The sequence below is a fragment of the Camelina sativa genome, chromosome 14, assembly GCF_030686135.1.
Source record: "Camelina sativa cultivar CO46 ecotype springtype chromosome 14, ASM3068613v1".
NCBI lineage: Eukaryota > Viridiplantae > Streptophyta > Magnoliopsida > Brassicales > Brassicaceae > Camelina > Camelina sativa.
Genome location: NC_141893.1, coordinates 3785150 through 3802356, shown reverse-complemented (window position 1 = coordinate 3802356; position 17207 = coordinate 3785150). Strand labels below are relative to the sequence as shown.

Here is a 17207-nt window from a genome sequence, read left to right as displayed (position 1 = left end):
AGAAACATGATTACTAATTTACTAATGAATCCTTATAGGAAAAGACGTAAGAAACCCCCAACCCTTTTCGTTTTTGCTGCTGCCCTTGAGGGGGAAAAAAGCCACTAAAAGAGGAGTCGGACGGGGAGAAGGTTTTTGGTGAAACTGAAACCGCTTAAAGCCTTAAATTATCTCCGTCTCTTTCTCTCTCAGAGGTTCCATAGCAGCCAGGCATCACGCGGGGCGTCCTGTTGCCTAAAAGTAGTCCCTTTCTTCGCTCCCGGTGCTCTACCATAACATTCTCTTCAGCTCGAGAAAATGACCCCTAATGAAGTTCCCTCTGGTGAATTACCTCTTATTCTTCTTCTTCATCATCATCTCTGCATTGTTTTTGTTTTTGTTGATGGGTTTTTCTCTGTTCCGTTTATTTTAAACAAGATTCATGCTTTTGCTCTTCCTCAGTTTGTTCTTCGTCGAAATTGATTGCAGTTTTGTTTAGTTAAAAAGTGTCTCTTCCCATTTCGTGCTAAGTGTAGATCTCTCTGGCAAAAGCTTTTTTGGTATTCAAATTTCCCATATATAAGTCGAAAAGTTTGGTTTTTTTCTCAGCTCTCAAAGAATTAAGATAAGACTTGTTGTATCTTGTGGTTCTTCTTCAGGTTGTAATTATAGTCATATATGAGTATCAATTGGGGTGTTTACTCTTTTGGGATGATGATTTATTGACTCAATTTGTAGAAATATGGAAGCTTGGGGTTTCAAAAAAAAAATATAAGTATAGTTTCTTTGAGAAAATTGTCAGCTTTATGCTTGCCTTTACATTTGCTATTCAGGACTCGTTCACTACTTCTCCTTGTTGTTGTTTTGAATTTCTTATGCTGTAATGGATAGCATCCTAGGGTTTTCCATCAATGTCTCTGATTTATCTTTTTGCTTCATTTTTTTTTCTTTTTCTGCTCAGGTGTTTCGAGTTGTTATGTGTTCAAAAGCCGGTTGCAGGAGTATGCTCAGAAGTACAAGCTCCTAACGCCTATTTATGAGACTGTCAAAGAAGGCCCTTCACACAAATCTTTCTTTCAATCGACTGTGATACTCGATGGTGTCAGATATAACTCTTTGCCTGGATTCCTCAACCGTAAGGCTGCAGAGCAATCAGCTGCGGAGGTTGCTCTCCAGGAATTAGCTAAATCCAGTGACCTAAGCCAATGTGTTTCACAACCTGTTGTAAGCACCTCATCTTTCTTGTGTTGTGACAATTGTTAAGTTTACTGGAAATATATTGCAACTAGCGTAGGGGTTTACAGTGAATTTTAGCTTTGCCAGCTCAGAGTCCACTCGTAACCCAAGTCTCTTCTGTGGTGTAGTTCTTTGGTGAATTGAACCTAGGAGGAGTCTTGGCGTATTAAATGTTATCAAATTTGTGTGCATAGCCAACTTCTAGAGGGAGAATTCTTAGGCTATTTCTGTATCTTATGTGCTCTTGGCTAACTTTGAATGGCTTGTTTAATGCAGCACGAAACAGGGTTATGCAAGAACCTTCTTCAAGAGTACGCTCAAAAGATGAATTACGCAATTCCATTGTATCAGTGCCAAAAGATTGAAACTCCTGGGAGAGCTACACAATTCACATGTACTGTAGAGATTGGAGGCATAAAGTATACTGGAGCTGCAACAAGAACTAAAAAAGATGCTGAGATAAGCGCTGGGAGAACCGCTCTTTTAGCTATCCAGTCAGAATCTAAAAACAACCTTGCCAACTACAGCACTCCGCCTACTATACTCAACTCCAACAGTCAGCTAACTGTACTTCCTTTAGAGAGGAAGACATTAGAGGTAGTGATCCCAGTTAAGGAAACCATCAAGACTCCGAAAATCAGGAAGGCTCAGTTCAAGAAGAAAGCTCGGAAAGGAAAACTCAAAGTAGCTAAGGATAGTGAAGATGTGATCATCCCTCCTCAACCTACCGAGCATTGTCAAAACGAGCAGTCTGAGAAAACTGAGACAACGCTGAATCTGGAACCTTCGCCGTGCATGGATGAGTGCAAGGAAGTAGCATTTGAGAGTGTGGAGACAGAAGCAAGCCAAGCATAACTATCTCAAGATGGGATCTTTGTGAGCTTGTCATAGTAACTATTTGGTTGGGATCTTTGTGAGCTTGTCATAGTAACTATTTGATTATATAGCCAGTTTGTGATTCACAAGTTGAACGGAAAACCAAAAATAGAAAGGAAAAAGAGATATGGGCTCAAATATTTGTATTTTTCTTTTCTTTTTGACATCGGCTCACTATTCGTGAATACAACAACAATGTATAATAAACTTTACAAGTGATGATTTTTGTTTGCCATTTGAAGAGCGGTTCTTGCAGCTCCGGTGTACTTCATGCCTTCAATCTCTACAGTACATGTGAATTGTGTAGCTCTACCAAGAATTTCAATCTTTTGGCACTGATACAATGGAATCGCGTAATTCATCTTTTGAGCGTACTCTTGCATAACCCCGTGTACTGTAGAGATTGGAGGTAAAGTACACCAGATCTGCAACAATAACTAAAAAAAGATGCTGGGAGAACACTGAAGAGTCGAAGGGGGAGGGGTTTTTGGTGAAGCGCTTTAAAATCTTGTCTCGGCGCTTCTTCGTAGCATCACATTCACCACGCGGTGCGGAGAACAAGTTTCTCTCTCGCTCTTCTCGTCGCCGTTCCATACTACTTCTCAGCTACATTCTGCTCGTGAGAATGACCACCGCCGATGATGTTTCTTCTGGTAAATTACCTTCCTTCTTTAGTGTCTTCAATTCTGTTAATGGATTTTTCTCTTTTCCGGGTTTTGATTTTGTAATCGCTTCTTCTTCTTGCTCTATTCGTTCGTCCTGGGAAATTGAAAAAAACTGCATTTTTCCCTTGCGAGTTTAAAGCGTTGATCTTTCTGAGAAAAGCTTTCATATTTCGCAATTTCCAGTGTTTTCAGCTCTCTAAAGAGACTACTGTCTTGATTCTACTTCAGGTTGTGATTGATTTAGTCATACTTACTCTCTCGTCTATGAGCATCCATTGGGGACCTTACTCTTTTCGGATGTCATTTACTTAAGTTCATTGTCTCTCCCCTTTTGGAGAAGTATAGTTTCTCTGAGAAAGTTGTCAGCTTTACATTTGCAATTGAGTATTTTTGTTCACTGCTTTTCCGTGTTTTCTTTTTTGAATTTATTTTGCTGTAATGGATACCATCCTACTCCATCCTATGTTTCTGTATTATCTTTTCATTCATTTTTTTGAAGTTTTTCCTGCTCAGGTTTTTCCAAGTGCTATGTGTTCAAAAGCCGGTTGCAGGAGTATACTCAGAAGTACAAGCTTCCACCGCCTATTTATGAGACTGTCAAAGAAGGCCCTTCACACATAGTTTTCTTCCATTCGACAGTTATACTGGATGGTGTCAGGTATAACTCTTTGCCCTGGTTCTTAAACCGTAAGGCTGCAGAACAATCAGCTGCGGAGGTTGCTCTCCAGGAATTAGCTAAATCCAGTGACCTAAGCCAATGTGTTTCACAGCCTGTGGTAAGCACCTCATCTTTCTTATGTTGTGACAATTGTTAAGTTTACTGGAAATATATTGCAACTAGCCTAGGCGTAGGGGGTTTAGCAGCGAATTGTAACTTTGCCAGCTCTGCAGCAGACTTTATGGTTAGTTTGAGATTTAAAAGTTAAAAGAGAGCGGTGAGAATGCGTTAGGGGGCCTTCTTGGTTTGTCAAGGGTCTTGATTTGGGTAATGATCGAGACTCGAGAGTTTGAAGAATCCACTTGTTGTAACTCATGTCTCTTCTGTAGTTTTAGTTCTTTGGTGAATTGAACCTAGGAGGAGTCTTCTTAGGGTTTCAATCTTATCAGATTTGTGTGAATAGCCTACTTCTAGAGGGACATTCTTAGGCTATTTCTGTATCTTATGTGCTCTTGGCTAACTTTGAATGACTTATTAATGCAGAACGAAACGGGGTTATGCAAGAACCTTCTTCAAGAGTACGCTCAAAAGATGAATTACGCGATTCCATTGTATCAGTGCCAAAAGATTGAAATTCTTGGGAGAGCTACACAATTCGCATGTACTGTAGAGATTGGAGGCATAAAGTACACTGGAGCTGCAACAAGAACTAAAAAAGATGCTGAGATAAGCGCTGGGAGAACCGCTCTTTTAGCGATCCAGTCAGAATCTAAAAACAACCTTGCCAACTGCAACACTCAGCTTACTCTACTCAACTTCAACACTCAGCTTACTGTACTTCCTTTTGATAGGAAGTCATTCGAGGTAAAGGCAGTGATCCCAGTTGAAGAAACCATCAAGACTCCAAAATCCAGGAAGGCTCGGTTCAAGAGGAAAGATCGGAAAGGAAAGCGCAAAGTAGCTAAGGATAGTGAAGATGTGATCATCCCTCCTCAACCCACCGAGCATTGTCAAAACGATCTGTCCGAGAAAATTGAGACAACGCTGAATCTGGAACCTTTGCCGTGCATGGATGAGTGCAAGGAAGTAGCATGTGGGAGTGTTGAGACAGAAGCAAGCCAAGCATAACTATCTCAAGATGGGATCTTTGTGAGTTTGTCATAGTAACTACTTGGTCATGTTGGCATTTGGTGATTCCTATCTAATGTTCACAGGTTGAAAAAACGAATACTAACGTAGACATTGATGTAATACTAATTTGGTCGATTGAGTCATTCGAACAGATTTATAAAAGTGGGTCTTCTTGTTTGAAGTTATAAAGAAGCGTGAGGTTGCTTTGTTGTTATAAAACAGAAGGTTCACTCAGCGGTCTCTCACTCCCTTTCTTTTGTTTTTTTTTTTTTTTTTTTTTGTGGTGGGCCGAGTATAAGAAAATAGAAGCCCAAATTACTGACCCAACAGGTCTACGAAACCCTAATCTGAAAACAGAGGTATAAATAGACTCCGCCTTACTAATCCCATTTCTTCGGCGATCTAGGGTTTTAGTTGACGCACGAGGAGGAAAAATGCCGGCAGGACATGGAGTTCGGGCGAGAACGAGGGATCTGTTCGCGAGGCCGTTCAGGAAGAAGGGTTACATTCCACTCTCGACTTACCTAAGGACCTTCAAGGTAGGCGATTACGTCGATGTTAAGGTGAATGGTGCGATTCACAAGGGTATGCCTCACAAGTTCTACCATGGTCGTACTGGTCGCATCTGGAACGTCACCAAGCGCGCCGTCGGTGTTGAAGTGAACAAACAGGTCTGATGAACTCTCTCTCTCTCTCTCTCTCACGTCCCTTCAACTTTTTGTCTTGTTGGATTAGGATTGGAGCTTAGAGTGAGATTTTGGATTGTTTGATCTGTTAGTTTGATATTGAAATGTGTGATTGAGCATTGATTCGTATTATGTAAATCTCATCCGCGAGCTCAATAGATTTGTATCTCTAAGATTTCGGTTTCTATTATCCAGTGGCGTTGGTCTTGATCCAGTTTCAGATTCGAAATTGTGATTGCTTAGCTTTAATATAGCCTTATCATTGATTCAATACTTGGACTCCTTGTCATTGAATTGCTAGTTTGTTTAGTTTCATGACTATTGCATTTCTGTAGTTTGGCGTCAAATCACCCACTAACATTTGTATTAGTCAATCTTGTCTCTATATATGTTATTGTGTGCTGTGCGATTGCCCTAATGACAATAACACAAACCTTTTTTTTTTGCAATTGCATATCTTTAGTGTATCATTTACTGACATATGTATGTCTGGGGGTGTTTCAGATTGGCAACAGGATCATAAGGAAGAGGATTCATGTGCGTGTGGAGCATGTGCAGCAATCAAGGTGTGCTGAGGAGTTCAAGCTGAGGAAGAAGAAGAACGATGAGCTCAAAGCTGCAGCCAAAGCCAATGGTGAGACAATAAGCACCAAGAGACAGCCTAAAGGACCCAAACCAGGATTCATGGTCGAAGGAATGACCTTGGAGACTGTCACTCCCATCCCTTACGATGTTGTCAACGATCTCAAGGGAGGCTATTAGTTCTATCTTCCCAGTGTTTTGCAGTTTCTTCTTGCGTATTTTGAGTTTCGTCTTAGCTACAATTTCTGTAGACTGCCCAGATATTTTACGAAGCTTAACTTTCGTCTCGTTTATAACTTTCATTTTTCCTTATCTCGTTCTTTTTCTAGTGTTATATCATTGATTCACCATCTTTATTTAGCGATGAACAAATTGGCTTCGTTCGTTGATTTAAAAGCAGTGTGGAATCAATTAAAATTTAATCTTTTTAAATATGCTCACAAGATTATAGAAGAATTTTAGCTTTTGAGTTTTGAAGTAGTACTTGAATTTGATTTATATATATATGGATGATCAGATTAATTTTTGGTTATAATCAGCTTCCTTAGCTAAAGATTTATATATAAAAATTTAATGTCTGGAAAAAGAGATATAGAAGAGTTTTAGCTTTTTAAGTCTTGATAGACACGCAACAAAGAAAAAAAAAAGGAAAAATTAAAGATAGAGAGGAAGGTAGAAGGCGATTAACTTTTATTTTTGTATAATTTGGTAGGTTTTGTTTCAGTTTCCTTTTTTAAAAACAAAAATCCAATTTGTTTAGTTCTCCTATATTAACTCTATGACTTGCTGAGAGTTGTATATTTCTATTATATTTGTTATATTTCTCAGCTTTTACTTTCAAACCCAAACCTCTAGTTTCTCTCGTTCTGAAAAAGCTTTTGTTAAACAGGAGGTAGATATGGCAGACGAGCTGCTCAAGATAATCGAGACACTGAATAATCCATGGGAACTATCAAAGTTTAGAACCATGACTCAAAACTATACCCACGGTATAATCGGAAAGACCGAATTCAATAGTCTTTTGCTTGGGCTAAAAGAAAAATATCTTGGTGATCGGAAGATTGATGAGAAGAAGACGAAAGAAGATCCACGGATTAGGGTTAAACTATATAGTACTAATCCTAAAGAGAAGATGGAAGTCCAATCAGAAGTGAAAGAGAAGTTGAGTGACTTATTGAAGGCCATCGAGGAAAGACTAAGTTCGTCGAAGATGAGACTCTACACTTCCTTGTGTAAAGGCTTCCACTCCCATAGATTCGGGTATGACAAATTCGTTACGTATCTTCTACAGTTGATAGATCAACACAAGAGTCTTTATCAACGCTTCATACGACTTGCCTACGGTGATAAGGGAAAACAAAAAGTTGAAGTTGAAGAGACCCGACACGATGAAGACTGTCTTGGTGGTGATCCAAAGATTGGTCCGCAAGAGCGAGGGTGGGATGAGACCAACGTGGAGAGAAAGAATAAGAAAAGAATCTTGTCTCCAGAGGATTCGAACCTCGTCCCTCTGAAGAAAAGGAAAAGGTCTAATCCTGAACGACGAGTGACACCTAACTATAGGCTTATCCCCGAGGAGCTACGGTCACCGGTCTCAGACCCGGTACTGAACAACACGTGTGTTGTGAAGAGATATGATGATTTCGAGGGAGGTAATAAGGTGCTAACCGGTACCGAAGAAGAGATGATTAAATGCGAAGATCAGATGTACGAGGCGGATATGTTGATGAGTGGTTTGAGAAATGCAGTGGACAGTGCGAAGAGAGTTATGAGGGGAGAGATGAGAGTGGAAGATCTTGGAGTGAAGTTTTACAGATGCCTTGAAGTGTTATATGATGGAGACATGTTTGAGATAGTGAGAGAAGATCACCAAGGAGCTTTACCTCTGATCTTGATACGGTTGAATCAGAAACTGCGTGAGCTCACGGTTGCTCGAGAACGCTGGACAAAACGGTCCAAAACAAAAGTATGAACAAAACGGTCCAAAACAAAAGTATGTGACAAAATAATGCATAAAATGGTAGTCCTCTGTATTAGAGACGTTTGTTGTTTGTATTAGGATCACAAAGGATGCCTTTGATTTTCTTTAATGCATTTTTATTTTATAATTTAAATAATTAATAAATGTTTTTACTTTTCCAAAAAATTAGTTAATACATGCATGAAAATATGAAGCATTCTCTACCAAAAAAGAAGAAGAAATACGAAGCATAAGACAAAAATAATTAACAATAATACAATATTAAAACATATCTATTCTAATAGAGAGGGTATAATAATTTTTAGTGATTTTTGAAATATTAAATAGCCTTTTTAAAAAATAAAAAATTTTGTCTTAAGCCGGCAATAAAGACAATAAAGTCAAGGATGTGTGTGCAACTAGACACAATCATCAGCATACATCCTTAACCATCACGATATATATAATCCTAAAACCTTACAAAGTTCTATAAATAACAATGCCAAACCATAAAAAATACAGAAGATTTTAGGGGAAGCCCACCATAATATGTCAACAAGGATGAGTGCACAACTAAAACCCATCACCAGCATCGTGTAATACATCCTAAATGTCTTTCCATTGTTGTCAATCCAAGGGACGAATTCGCATGCATCTAGAAGCAATCCCATAATCATGTGAAACCTAAAGTAATAAGGCAAAAATTCTTTCTTCACCATCCACATGAAGCCTAGGCAGGAATAGACCATGAACAACCTATTTTGCAGTCTGTTTGCTGCTATTGGGGTGATTGAGTTTTCGTCTTCAGATGCTCTCACACGCCTTGGTATTCTCCGGTCAAGGAAAAAGATATGGGTAGACGATGATGAAGATGCCAAGTGATTTGCTGCATATATATTCTAGAAATTAGAGTTTGCGGTGCTATCAAACAAGCACGAAACATTAATAAATAATCATATGCTAATACCTAGAAGTGGAACTATCTGTATCTGTCTTGAGATTCTTGATGTTGGAAATGAACCAACAACATTGGAGACGCACGCTCTAGTTGGTTTCAAGTGTTTCTTTAGCCATGGACTCTGATGATTCCTGCAAAAATATGCAAAACACACAAATGTATTAATTAATTAAAGACTGATTCAACGTAACTGAGGATTTTTCCTTTCTCAATAATTTAAGATATATAGTGATGTCTGGTCATAACTAGTGGGAATATAAATATAGTCCCCGAGTTCGAACCCTAATTATTTTGTCGCAACACCTTTTATATACTATTGTGGTTTTAAAAAAACACCTTTATATTATATATGAATAAATTTGTATATATGGCAAATCCGATGAGAAATACCAAAAATCAACTGATGCATACAATGACGAAAAGAAGAAGCAAACCTTAATTACAATCAACTGAAGAAGCAGAAAATAAAAATCAAAAGAGACGAATAAAACCTCGGAACGAAGAATGAAAGGGAGACACGATCCTTGACAGTCGCCAAACCCTGCATAATTTACTCGGCGGCTCGAGCTTTCGAGGCCTTAAGGGTTTTCTTAATTTTTCAAAGCTAAAAAGGTTGGATTGAAATATATATATATATATATATATATATATACAAACCCTAAAGACACAAGAGCACAGGTCGTTGTCCAAACTCGGAGCCGTAAATTAAATGGGCCGCAAAAAAAGGAAAAAAAATAGACGAAAGCCTAATATGAACGCAATAAAGCTTAAAGCCTTTAAACGATGTTCTGGTAATGTTGGTGTTAAAATGAGTAATCCGATCAAATTCATTTGGGTTCAAAATTTTTAATATATCCCTTCTAAGCAACTAAAACTTGATGGATTAGGGTTTAATCATGGCTTTTCAGTGGAAGTACGAGAACGGGAAGAGAAGAGAAGTTCTGTTTTTGGTTTGATCCAAATCAAGCGCCTTTCATGCCTATACCCTCATTCGGAACTCCCACCATAGATGAGTACTATGATCATCTTCTTCTTTATTAATTTCTTAAGAAATAGTATCATTTATTGTCATTCAAAATAAGAAAAGGAAAAGTTATGGACCAAGCCTGATACAATTATAAAAACGTAACGTTCAACATAACCATAGCACACTAAGATATAAAGCCATTTACAAAACAGTGCCACTCTTAAATTATTCTTGCAAGATCTCATCAACCCACAAATAAAAAATAAAAACTATTTCATCAGCAACTTAGGCCTGCGACTTGGCAAAGATCTTCTTTGCGAATTCAGCGAGCTTTGCAGTCTCAGGCATGACAGGTTTCACAGCGGGACCGTTACAGAATAGCTCAGCCCATTTGCATAAAGAAGGTGTCTTGGCCTCATCATCAAGAAGTTTATGGCTAGCTGCTTACTCGGTGACTCTCAACCAAGCCAAGAAGCTCCCGAGGAAAATGTCGAGGTAACTGATGTTGTCACCGTTGAAGAACGGTTTTCCTTTGCTGTAATCGATGAACGCCTTCTCCAGAAGCGCATTCCCTTCTCCTTCAGCTTTTAAATAGAAAGTTACTCAATATTTCATTATTGAGTATTCCAAAATGTTTTGTCAATTAACTAAACCGGTTCATGGATTTACAGATTTTGGGTAGGCAACAACATTAGTTAGGCAGTTTCCGAACCGGGGAGCCTCCACAACAAATTTACCAACTTTACATCGACCTGAAAGTGAAACTAGTCGCAAAGAATTCTCTCTAGTAATTTTTAAAACAAAGTTCACATCTTTTATGGAATTCAGGAAGATAACAAAGATATTATGAGGATCGGGTTTTGGACCTTGCTAACACACACAATAGGATAACAACCTAATTTGAAACAATAATTTAACGTTAAGACCATTTCACTAAATAGATTTTTAGAGGTATAAAAAAGGATTTTATTGAAGGATAGCTAGAAAAATTATTGTAAAAAACGTTTTAGGTGATGCAAAGCTCGCCATAATATAAAGTCAACAAGGAGGTGCGTGAAACTATACACCATTCATAAGGATACATCCTTAACCATCATGAGAATCCTAATAACGTACAAAGTTCTTTCGATATTATTACCACAACAAGGCCACAGAAGAGGAGTATGGGCAAAGACCACCAATATATAAAGTCAACAAGGAGGTGTATGAAAGTAAAACCCATCACCAGCATCGTGTAATACATCCTAATTAACCTTCCATTGATATTAATCCAAGGGACGAATTCGCATGCATCTAGAAGCAATCCCATAGTCATGTGAAACCTAAAGTAACGAGGCAAAAGTTCGTTCTTCACCATCCACATGAAGCCTAGGCAGCAATATACCATGAACAACCTGTTTTGCAATCTGTTTGCTGCTATTGGGGTGATTGAGTTTTCGTCTTCAGATGCTCTCACACGCCTTGGTATTCTCCGGTCAAGGAAAAAGATATGGGTAGACGATGATGAAGATGCAAAGTGATTTGCTGCATATATTCTAGATATTAGAGTTTGCGGTGCTATCAAACAAGCACGAAACATTAATAAATAATCATATGCTAGTACCTAGAAGTGGAACAATCTGTATCTGTCTTGAGATTCTTGATGTTGGAAATGAACCAACAACATTGGAGACGCACGCTCTAGTTGGTTTCAAGTGTTTCTTTAGCAATGGACTCTCATGATTCCTGCAAAAATATGCAAAACGCACCAATATATTAATTAATTAAAAAAAAGACTGATTCAACGTAACTGAGGATTTTCTCCTAACTAGTGGGAACACATATAGATATTATCCCCGAGTCCGAACCCTAACTAATTTGTCGCAACACCTTTTATATATTTTGTTTATAAAAAAAAAAAAAACACCTTTATATTATATATGCATAAATTTGTATATGGCAAATCCGATGAAAAATACCAAAAAACAACTGATGCAATAAGAGTTGAAGAAGCAAACCTTCATTATTAACTGAAGAAGCAGAAAATAAAAAACAAAAGAGAAGAATAAAACCTTTGAACGAAGAATGAAAGGGAGACACGATCGGTGGAAGTCGCCAAAACCTGCATAATTTACTCGGCGGCTCGAGCTTTCGAGGCCTTACGGGTTTTTTTATTTTCTTCAAAGCTAAAAAGATTGAACTGAAATATATATTATATATAGGGTAGGTCATTTGTCCAAACTCGGAGCCCTAAAATAAATGGGCCGCAAAAAAGGAAATGTAGACGAAAGCGTTTGTACGTTGGATCGGAAGAGGGCCATTAGAGCATGTCCAATGGTATGCATATAGATTATACTCGCCAGGCGCACGTTCTCTATTGAGAAATAGCCAGCCTCATCCCCTACCGCCCAAAATTGGTATCCCTGATTGGACACCTTTCAACCAATCTTCTTTTTTTTTTTGCTTATTTTCAAATAATTAAGAATGGAGTAGGAAGAAATCACCAGGTGGAGCCAAACCCACATAAGAACCTGCTGCTGGAATCAGATCATTGCTTATGAACCTATACAAAAATCAATGTTATGGAATGTTAACATTTTAAGAATCAAATTACAGAAGCAACACAAAATAAAGAACGAACCAGGAAATGAGGATATAAAATAACACTAATACCAGTCACGGATAAGTAATCTACCACGGGCCGTGCCACGTTCTTCAGACTTTGGATATTCCTCAGATGCCACAAAGCTATAGGGCCAACTTTCAACCTCAGCCATCAATTGCAGATTAACTCATTTAAGTAATTCCTTACATTACCACAAATCTATTTTTGTATTCAGCAAGTGGGATGGCAATTTGCTTCTCTCGTACCTTTATCTTAGCATCGTCCCATAAGCAAAGTGGATCATCTCCATTGGCTGTGGAATTTAGGTAAATGAAAACAAGGCCATATACTTTCTTCCAAGCGAGGCATCATGGTTTTTCCGGCATAATGGGTACTATGAAACACCTGCAAATAACCGTTATTCAAACCAAGATCAATATTGTACTTCTAAGTATTATATTACAACATCCACCACATTTGTCACAGGGACACTTACTAGTTACTGCAAGAGTGGTTGGGCCAACATGTGACGTGAGGTTTTGTTTGAGTGGTCCGCCTGATCGAAACTCATTACTGGGCGTAATTTGCCAGAATCCAACAGGTGGATCGAAGGATATCCATCCATGTACTCTCAGATCATGATTCTCACACGAGTATTGGTTCTTAATAGGATGCTTCAGAGAGACTGTTATCCTGATGTCATTACTTACACTATATTGATCGAAGCTACTTGTAGAGATAGCGGTGTTGGACAGGCCATGAAGCTTCTTGATGAAATGAGGGACAGAGGATGTACACCAGATGTTGTCACTTATAACGTTCTCGTGAACGGTATTTGTAAAGAAGGGAGATTGGATGAGGCGATCAAGTTTTTGAATGACATGCCGTCTTCTGGATGTCAACCAAATGTTATTACACATAACATAATCCTGAGGAGTATGTGTAGTACCGGGAGATGGATGGACGCAGAGAAGCTTCTTGCGGATATGCTTCGTAAAGGCTTTTCACCAAGTGTTGTCACTTTCAATATCTTGATTAATTTCTTGTGTAGAAAAGGTTTGCTTGGGAGAGCAATTGACATTTTGGAAAAGATGCCTAATCATGGATGCCAGCCGAACTCTTTGATGATGTTATTTTCACGACTTTGATTCATGGTCATAGTAGGAGTGGACGGATTGACTTGATGAAAGAAAGTTATGAGAAGATGTTGAGTAGGGGTCTTCAGCCTGATCTTGTTCTATCTAATTCTTTAGTAAATGGCTTTTGCAAGAATGGGGATTTGGTGGCTGCAAGGAAGATAGTTGATGGGATGATTCTTAGAGGTTTGAGGCCTGACAAAATTACATACACAACTCTTATAGATGGATTTTGTAGAGGAGGAGACGTAGAAACAGCTTTGGAGATAAGGAAGGAAATGGATCAGAATGGGATTGAACTCTATAGGGTGGGTTTCTCAGCTCTTATTTGTGGAATGTGCAAAGAAGGAAGAGTCGTTGATGCTGATAGAGCTTTGAAGGAGATGCTGCGAGCTGGTATGAAACCTGATGATGTAACCTATACAATCATGATGGATGCAGTCTGTAAGAAAGGTGATGTTCAAACCGGTTTCAAATTGCTCAAGGAAATGCAGAGTGATGGTCATATTCTTAGTGTTGTGACGTATAATGTTCTGCTGAATGGACTATGCAAATTGGGACAGATGAAGAATGCTGACATGTTGCTACATGCCATGCTTAACATAGGGGTTGTTCCGGATGACATCACATACAATATCCTATTGGAAGGTCACCATAGACATGCAATTTCATCAAAACATTATAAACAGAAACCTGAGATAGGGATTATAGCTGACTTTGCCTCTTACAAATCACTAGTCAATGAGATTTAAAGAGCTTCAAAAGATCACAGGAACAGCTAATATCCGACTATTTGTTCCTAGATACGACCGAAACTTTCCTATTAATCCCCAAAAGTCGTTTTTTTCATCTTAGGTAATACTCGGAAATATCTTTTCTATATTTCTCTCCTTTTTTTTTTTTTCATTTTTTCAATGTTTTTATAAGCTTTGATCAGATTTTAGTTTTCTGAAACCAGTATTGTTCCCAATGTTGGAGTCTATAATGTTTCAAATTGTATGTTTCACTTTATCGAGTGGAGTATGGATTCATGTGGCATGTAGTAGATTTTAAATCATTAAGCATTTAGTTTTGTGTCGGTTAGTTGGCCCTTCAAATACCTGATTCCATGAGGCTAGATTAGGTTGCTACATAAAATTCGTAGGGAACAGTAGCAATTCTTAATTTTTTCCATTTGTTGTTAATCTTTTTAGTATCTACAAGGTTTGGCCACTATCCAATTTCATTACTAATACTGTGATGTACTTTACTTGTATAGTTGTATATATGAAAGCCCTCTCATCTTTGTGAGCCTATATAAGTTGCATTGAGTGTACTTTTGAAAAAGGCACACAGCTGAAGCAGAGAAGAGTGGAAGGCACGTGTGAAGAATTGTGAGGTGGCTAAACTTGTAACAGAAGCGATTGGGAGTGTCTATAAAGTGAATCAGCATTTGTTGAAGTTGTATGGTGGTTCTTATTTGTAGATCAGTCATTATGAGACATTGAGACTGTAAGGGAGGATAGTTTTTTGGAGAACTATCTCTCTATGTTTGTAGTTGTTAATTGATATTCTTGTTGTACACACTTGTACATAGCATACCAGTATTGTTAATTAACTTGCTGTCTAGTGCTGGGTGAACGCGTATCATTTCTTTCGAGAGATTTATCCCAAGATACAAATTGTTTTATTAGAATAACATAATATACGATAATTTACAACAATGAAATGTGGTCTACCAATATTAACAAAAAATTCATAGTCCTAGGTACTTGACAGTTGACACACACCATAAATGAAAATGGAGAAGAGCAATTTATTAATTGTACAATACTTTTAACTGAATTCAATCCTCCTGAGTAAATCTTTTTTTCTGTTTCTATGGGGAAGGTTGAAGGAATAGGGTCTCCTATTTTCTAGACGGCGACAACTCTTTTAACCTCTTTAACAATCTCCTCTATAAAATCCGCCTCAGAGCTGCAAAGTATATAACATATACTATAGATTAGTCTGCATAGTTTCACGGAAGGAAACGATATTACAAACGTGAAAGTTATATCAGTGAATATCTACTAGAAAAATGAGTTACAAACAACAGTAACATTAATATGAACTATGAAGACTCTATAGACATTGGACTGTTACATTCACAATATGGACCAGTTTGCTTGTTCTCTTGATAACAAAAAGTTTCGGTTTTCTTTCATGGCGGATTAGACAGAGAATTGAAGCATGGAAAATGTCGCATCAGATTATTTTTAAGGATAAACAGTATGGTACGTACCTGTTTTCGCCTAATGACAAGCCCATCTTGTCAGAGACAGACTCCAAAGCTTCCTTCCATGTCTTGATCTGTTCACCACTTGAAGTCTTAGCTAACCTCCAGAAGTTACGACCGAATTCAGCCTTTTGGTATCTAACAGACTCTGCCTTCACCTTGAAGAAGATGGGAACCACTTGTAGTTTGCGTTTATCAGCTCTTTTCTTTATCTTGGCGAGTTCGTTGAGGCACCAGCGTGACTCGGCGTACCTTTTTGAGAATATAGTCAGAGCCATCCTCGACTGTTTGATCCTCGCAAAGAGATGCTTGCGGTGTTTCCCTTTCTGCTCGTCTTTGTCTATGAAGAAGTTAATTCCATGTCTTTTAAAGGCGTCAACGAGGTGGCTCACAAAGCTGCAGCGTAGCTCCTTTCCGCGGAAATTGATGAACACTTGGTTATGGGAATGCTTGTGGTTTTGGACCTTGTGGTTATGAAGGAGATGAGATAAGGTATCCCATGTTGAGATCTTGCTATTACTCTTTTTCATGTTGGTCACTCTGAAATTTGAGTGTGAGCAATGAAGAATAGGTTGTTTTTTACATTCAATGCTATGCATGTTGTATATTTATAAGCAATGACGTAAGGTTCGAGTATAGACATATATGATATATCAATTGATGTTTTCCTTAAAAACTATTTTATATGCACTTATATGTATGAGTATATATACCTTTGATCCCAAGAAAAATGAAGGTTGTGAATGTCTCGTGCCTCAAGGGCCAAGGCACAAGCTGACAAGCATGCCTTTTCTTGACGTGGCTCATTTATATATAATTATAAAAGGTGGAAAACAAAACGATAAGAGAACTGAACGTATATATCGTCATTTCGGGGTAACACATACGGCGTCAGGGGTAGTAAGAAAAAGTAAATACATAAGGTGAGTCGGTGACACAATGCGTTACGTACGTACACCTTTATCGTCGCAATAAGAAGACCAAAAATAAGAAAACATAAACCCGTATGAGAGATTGTCGGATAACAGTTTTATTTGAGAATATTCGACCTTAGTCAAGAGTTAAAAGCAGAAGGCTGAAGGCCAAATGTTATATAAATATAAAAAATATATATTATTAATTTGAGAAACTCATATAACTATAATTAAGATGAATAAGTTATAGAAAGTGTTTTTAGAACCTCAAAGCCAAATGTCGATGAGCCTACTAGTACAAACTAATAACTATATATATTTTTTTGAATAAAACCACTAATAACTATATAGCTGGTGTGGGCATGGACTGGCGTATATATATTAGCATGCGGTCCGTAATGGACTGTCCCATTCTACCGGCAAACTCATATAACTATAATTAAGATGAATAAGTTATAGAAAGTGTCGATGAGCCTGCTAGTACAAACTAATAACTATATATATATATATTTTTGAATTATATATATATTTTTGAATAAAACCACTAATAACTATATAGATGGTGTGGACATGGACTGTCCCATTCTACCGGAAAAAGATGTATATATTTTAGTATTG

At 37.9% G+C, this 17207-nt stretch overlaps 6 protein-coding genes and 2 pseudogenes across 7 annotated transcripts; 5 read left to right on the top strand and 3 right to left on the bottom strand.

The window, feature by feature from the left end:
* The first annotated feature begins 34 nt into the window (after positions 1-34).
* LOC104739566 (double-stranded RNA-binding protein 1) lies at positions 35-2326 on the top strand. Its single transcript, XM_010459965.3, has 3 exons — positions 35-322; positions 941-1203; positions 1492-2326. Exons 1-3 carry the CDS (start codon positions 298-300, stop codon positions 2068-2070), a joined length of 867 nt encoding a protein of 288 aa, XP_010458267.1. The 5' UTR covers positions 35-297; the 3' UTR covers positions 2071-2326.
* Positions 2327-4779, top strand: LOC104739565 (double-stranded RNA-binding protein 1-like). 2 transcript variants are annotated; one of them, XM_010459964.3, is made up of 3 exons: positions 2327-2744; positions 3270-3532; positions 3958-4779. In XM_010459964.3, exons 1-3 carry the CDS (start codon positions 2717-2719, stop codon positions 4540-4542), a joined length of 876 nt encoding a protein of 291 aa, XP_010458266.1. In that variant the 5' UTR covers positions 2327-2716; the 3' UTR covers positions 4543-4779. The 2 variants fall into 2 exon arrangements, with proteins under 2 accessions (XP_010458266.1, XP_087340487.1); XM_087484361.1 differs by having other exon boundaries at positions 2560-2744; positions 3256-3532.
* A 19-nt stretch (positions 4780-4798) lies between these two features.
* On the top strand, positions 4799-6125 carry LOC104739564 (large ribosomal subunit protein eL21z/eL21y). The gene is made up of 2 exons (XM_010459962.3): positions 4799-5216; positions 5736-6125. Exons 1-2 carry the CDS (start codon positions 4980-4982, stop codon positions 5991-5993), a joined length of 495 nt encoding a protein of 164 aa, XP_010458264.1. The 5' UTR covers positions 4799-4979; the 3' UTR covers positions 5994-6125.
* A 586-nt stretch (positions 6126-6711) lies between these two features.
* LOC147927805 (uncharacterized) lies at positions 6712-7785 on the top strand. Its single transcript, XM_087484676.1, has one exon. The coding sequence runs from the start codon at positions 6712-6714 to the stop codon at positions 7783-7785; it is 1074 nt and encodes a 357-aa protein (XP_087340802.1).
* Positions 7786-8213: 428 nt separating this feature from the next.
* On the bottom strand, positions 8214-9331 carry LOC147927804 (protein TIC 20-IV, chloroplastic-like). The gene is made up of 3 exons (XM_087483356.1): positions 9223-9331; positions 8741-8862; positions 8214-8659 (listed from the first exon to the last, which is right to left on the bottom strand). The coding sequence occupies exons 1-3, from the start codon at positions 9276-9278 to the stop codon at positions 8226-8228; spliced, it is 612 nt and encodes a 203-aa protein (XP_087339482.1). The 5' UTR covers positions 9279-9331; the 3' UTR covers positions 8214-8225.
* Positions 9332-10702: 1371 nt separating this feature from the next.
* Positions 10703-11871, bottom strand: LOC147927803 (protein TIC 20-IV, chloroplastic-like). The gene is made up of 3 exons (XM_087484362.1): positions 11750-11871; positions 11302-11423; positions 10703-11222 (listed from the first exon to the last, which is right to left on the bottom strand). The coding sequence occupies exons 1-3, from the start codon at positions 11803-11805 to the stop codon at positions 10792-10794; spliced, it is 609 nt and encodes a 202-aa protein (XP_087340488.1). The 5' UTR covers positions 11806-11871; the 3' UTR covers positions 10703-10791.
* A 1034-nt stretch (positions 11872-12905) lies between these two features.
* On the top strand, positions 12906-14200 carry LOC104743198 (uncharacterized; annotated as a pseudogene).
* Positions 14201-15313: 1113 nt separating this feature from the next.
* Positions 15314-16205, bottom strand: LOC104743197 (disease resistance protein RBA1 pseudogene; annotated as a pseudogene).
* Positions 16206-17207: the final 1002 nt, after the last annotated feature.

Coding starts and splice junctions, on each gene's coding strand:
- LOC147927805 (XM_087484676.1), top strand. CDS start 6,712: ATGGCAGACGAGCTGCTCAAGATAATCGAGACACTGAATAATCCATGG.
- LOC147927803 (XM_087484362.1), bottom strand. CDS start 11,805: ATGCAGGTTTTGGCGACTTCCACCGATCGTGTCTCCCTTTCATTCTTC. Junction 11,424..11,749: donor CTTTCATTCTTCGTTCAAAG/GTTTTATTCTTC, acceptor ATATTTTTGCAG/GAATCATGAGAGTCCATTGC. Junction 11,223..11,301: donor ACAGATTGTTCCACTTCTAG/GTACTAGCATAT, acceptor GAATATATGCAG/CAAATCACTTTGCATCTTCA.
- LOC147927804 (XM_087483356.1), bottom strand. CDS start 9,278: ATGCAGGGTTTGGCGACTGTCAAGGATCGTGTCTCCCTTTCATTCTTC. Junction 8,863..9,222: donor CTTTCATTCTTCGTTCCGAG/GTTTTATTCGTC, acceptor ATATTTTTGCAG/GAATCATCAGAGTCCATGGC. Junction 8,660..8,740: donor ACAGATAGTTCCACTTCTAG/GTATTAGCATAT, acceptor ATATATATGCAG/CAAATCACTTGGCATCTTCA.
- LOC104739566 (XM_010459965.3), top strand. CDS start 298: ATGACCCCTAATGAAGTTCCCTCTG. Junction 323..940: donor CCCTAATGAAGTTCCCTCTG/GTGAATTACCTC, acceptor TTTTCTGCTCAG/GTGTTTCGAGTTGTTATGTG. Junction 1,204..1,491: donor AATGTGTTTCACAACCTGTT/GTAAGCACCTCA, acceptor TGTTTAATGCAG/CACGAAACAGGGTTATGCAA.
- LOC104739565 (XM_010459964.3), top strand. CDS start 2,717: ATGACCACCGCCGATGATGTTTCTTCTG. Junction 2,745..3,269: donor CGCCGATGATGTTTCTTCTG/GTAAATTACCTT, acceptor TTTCCTGCTCAG/GTTTTTCCAAGTGCTATGTG. Junction 3,533..3,957: donor AATGTGTTTCACAGCCTGTG/GTAAGCACCTCA, acceptor TTATTAATGCAG/AACGAAACGGGGTTATGCAA.
- LOC104739564 (XM_010459962.3), top strand. CDS start 4,980: ATGCCGGCAGGACATGGAGTTCGGGCGAGAACGAGGGATCTGTTCGCG. Junction 5,217..5,735: donor GTGTTGAAGTGAACAAACAG/GTCTGATGAACT, acceptor GGGGTGTTTCAG/ATTGGCAACAGGATCATAAG.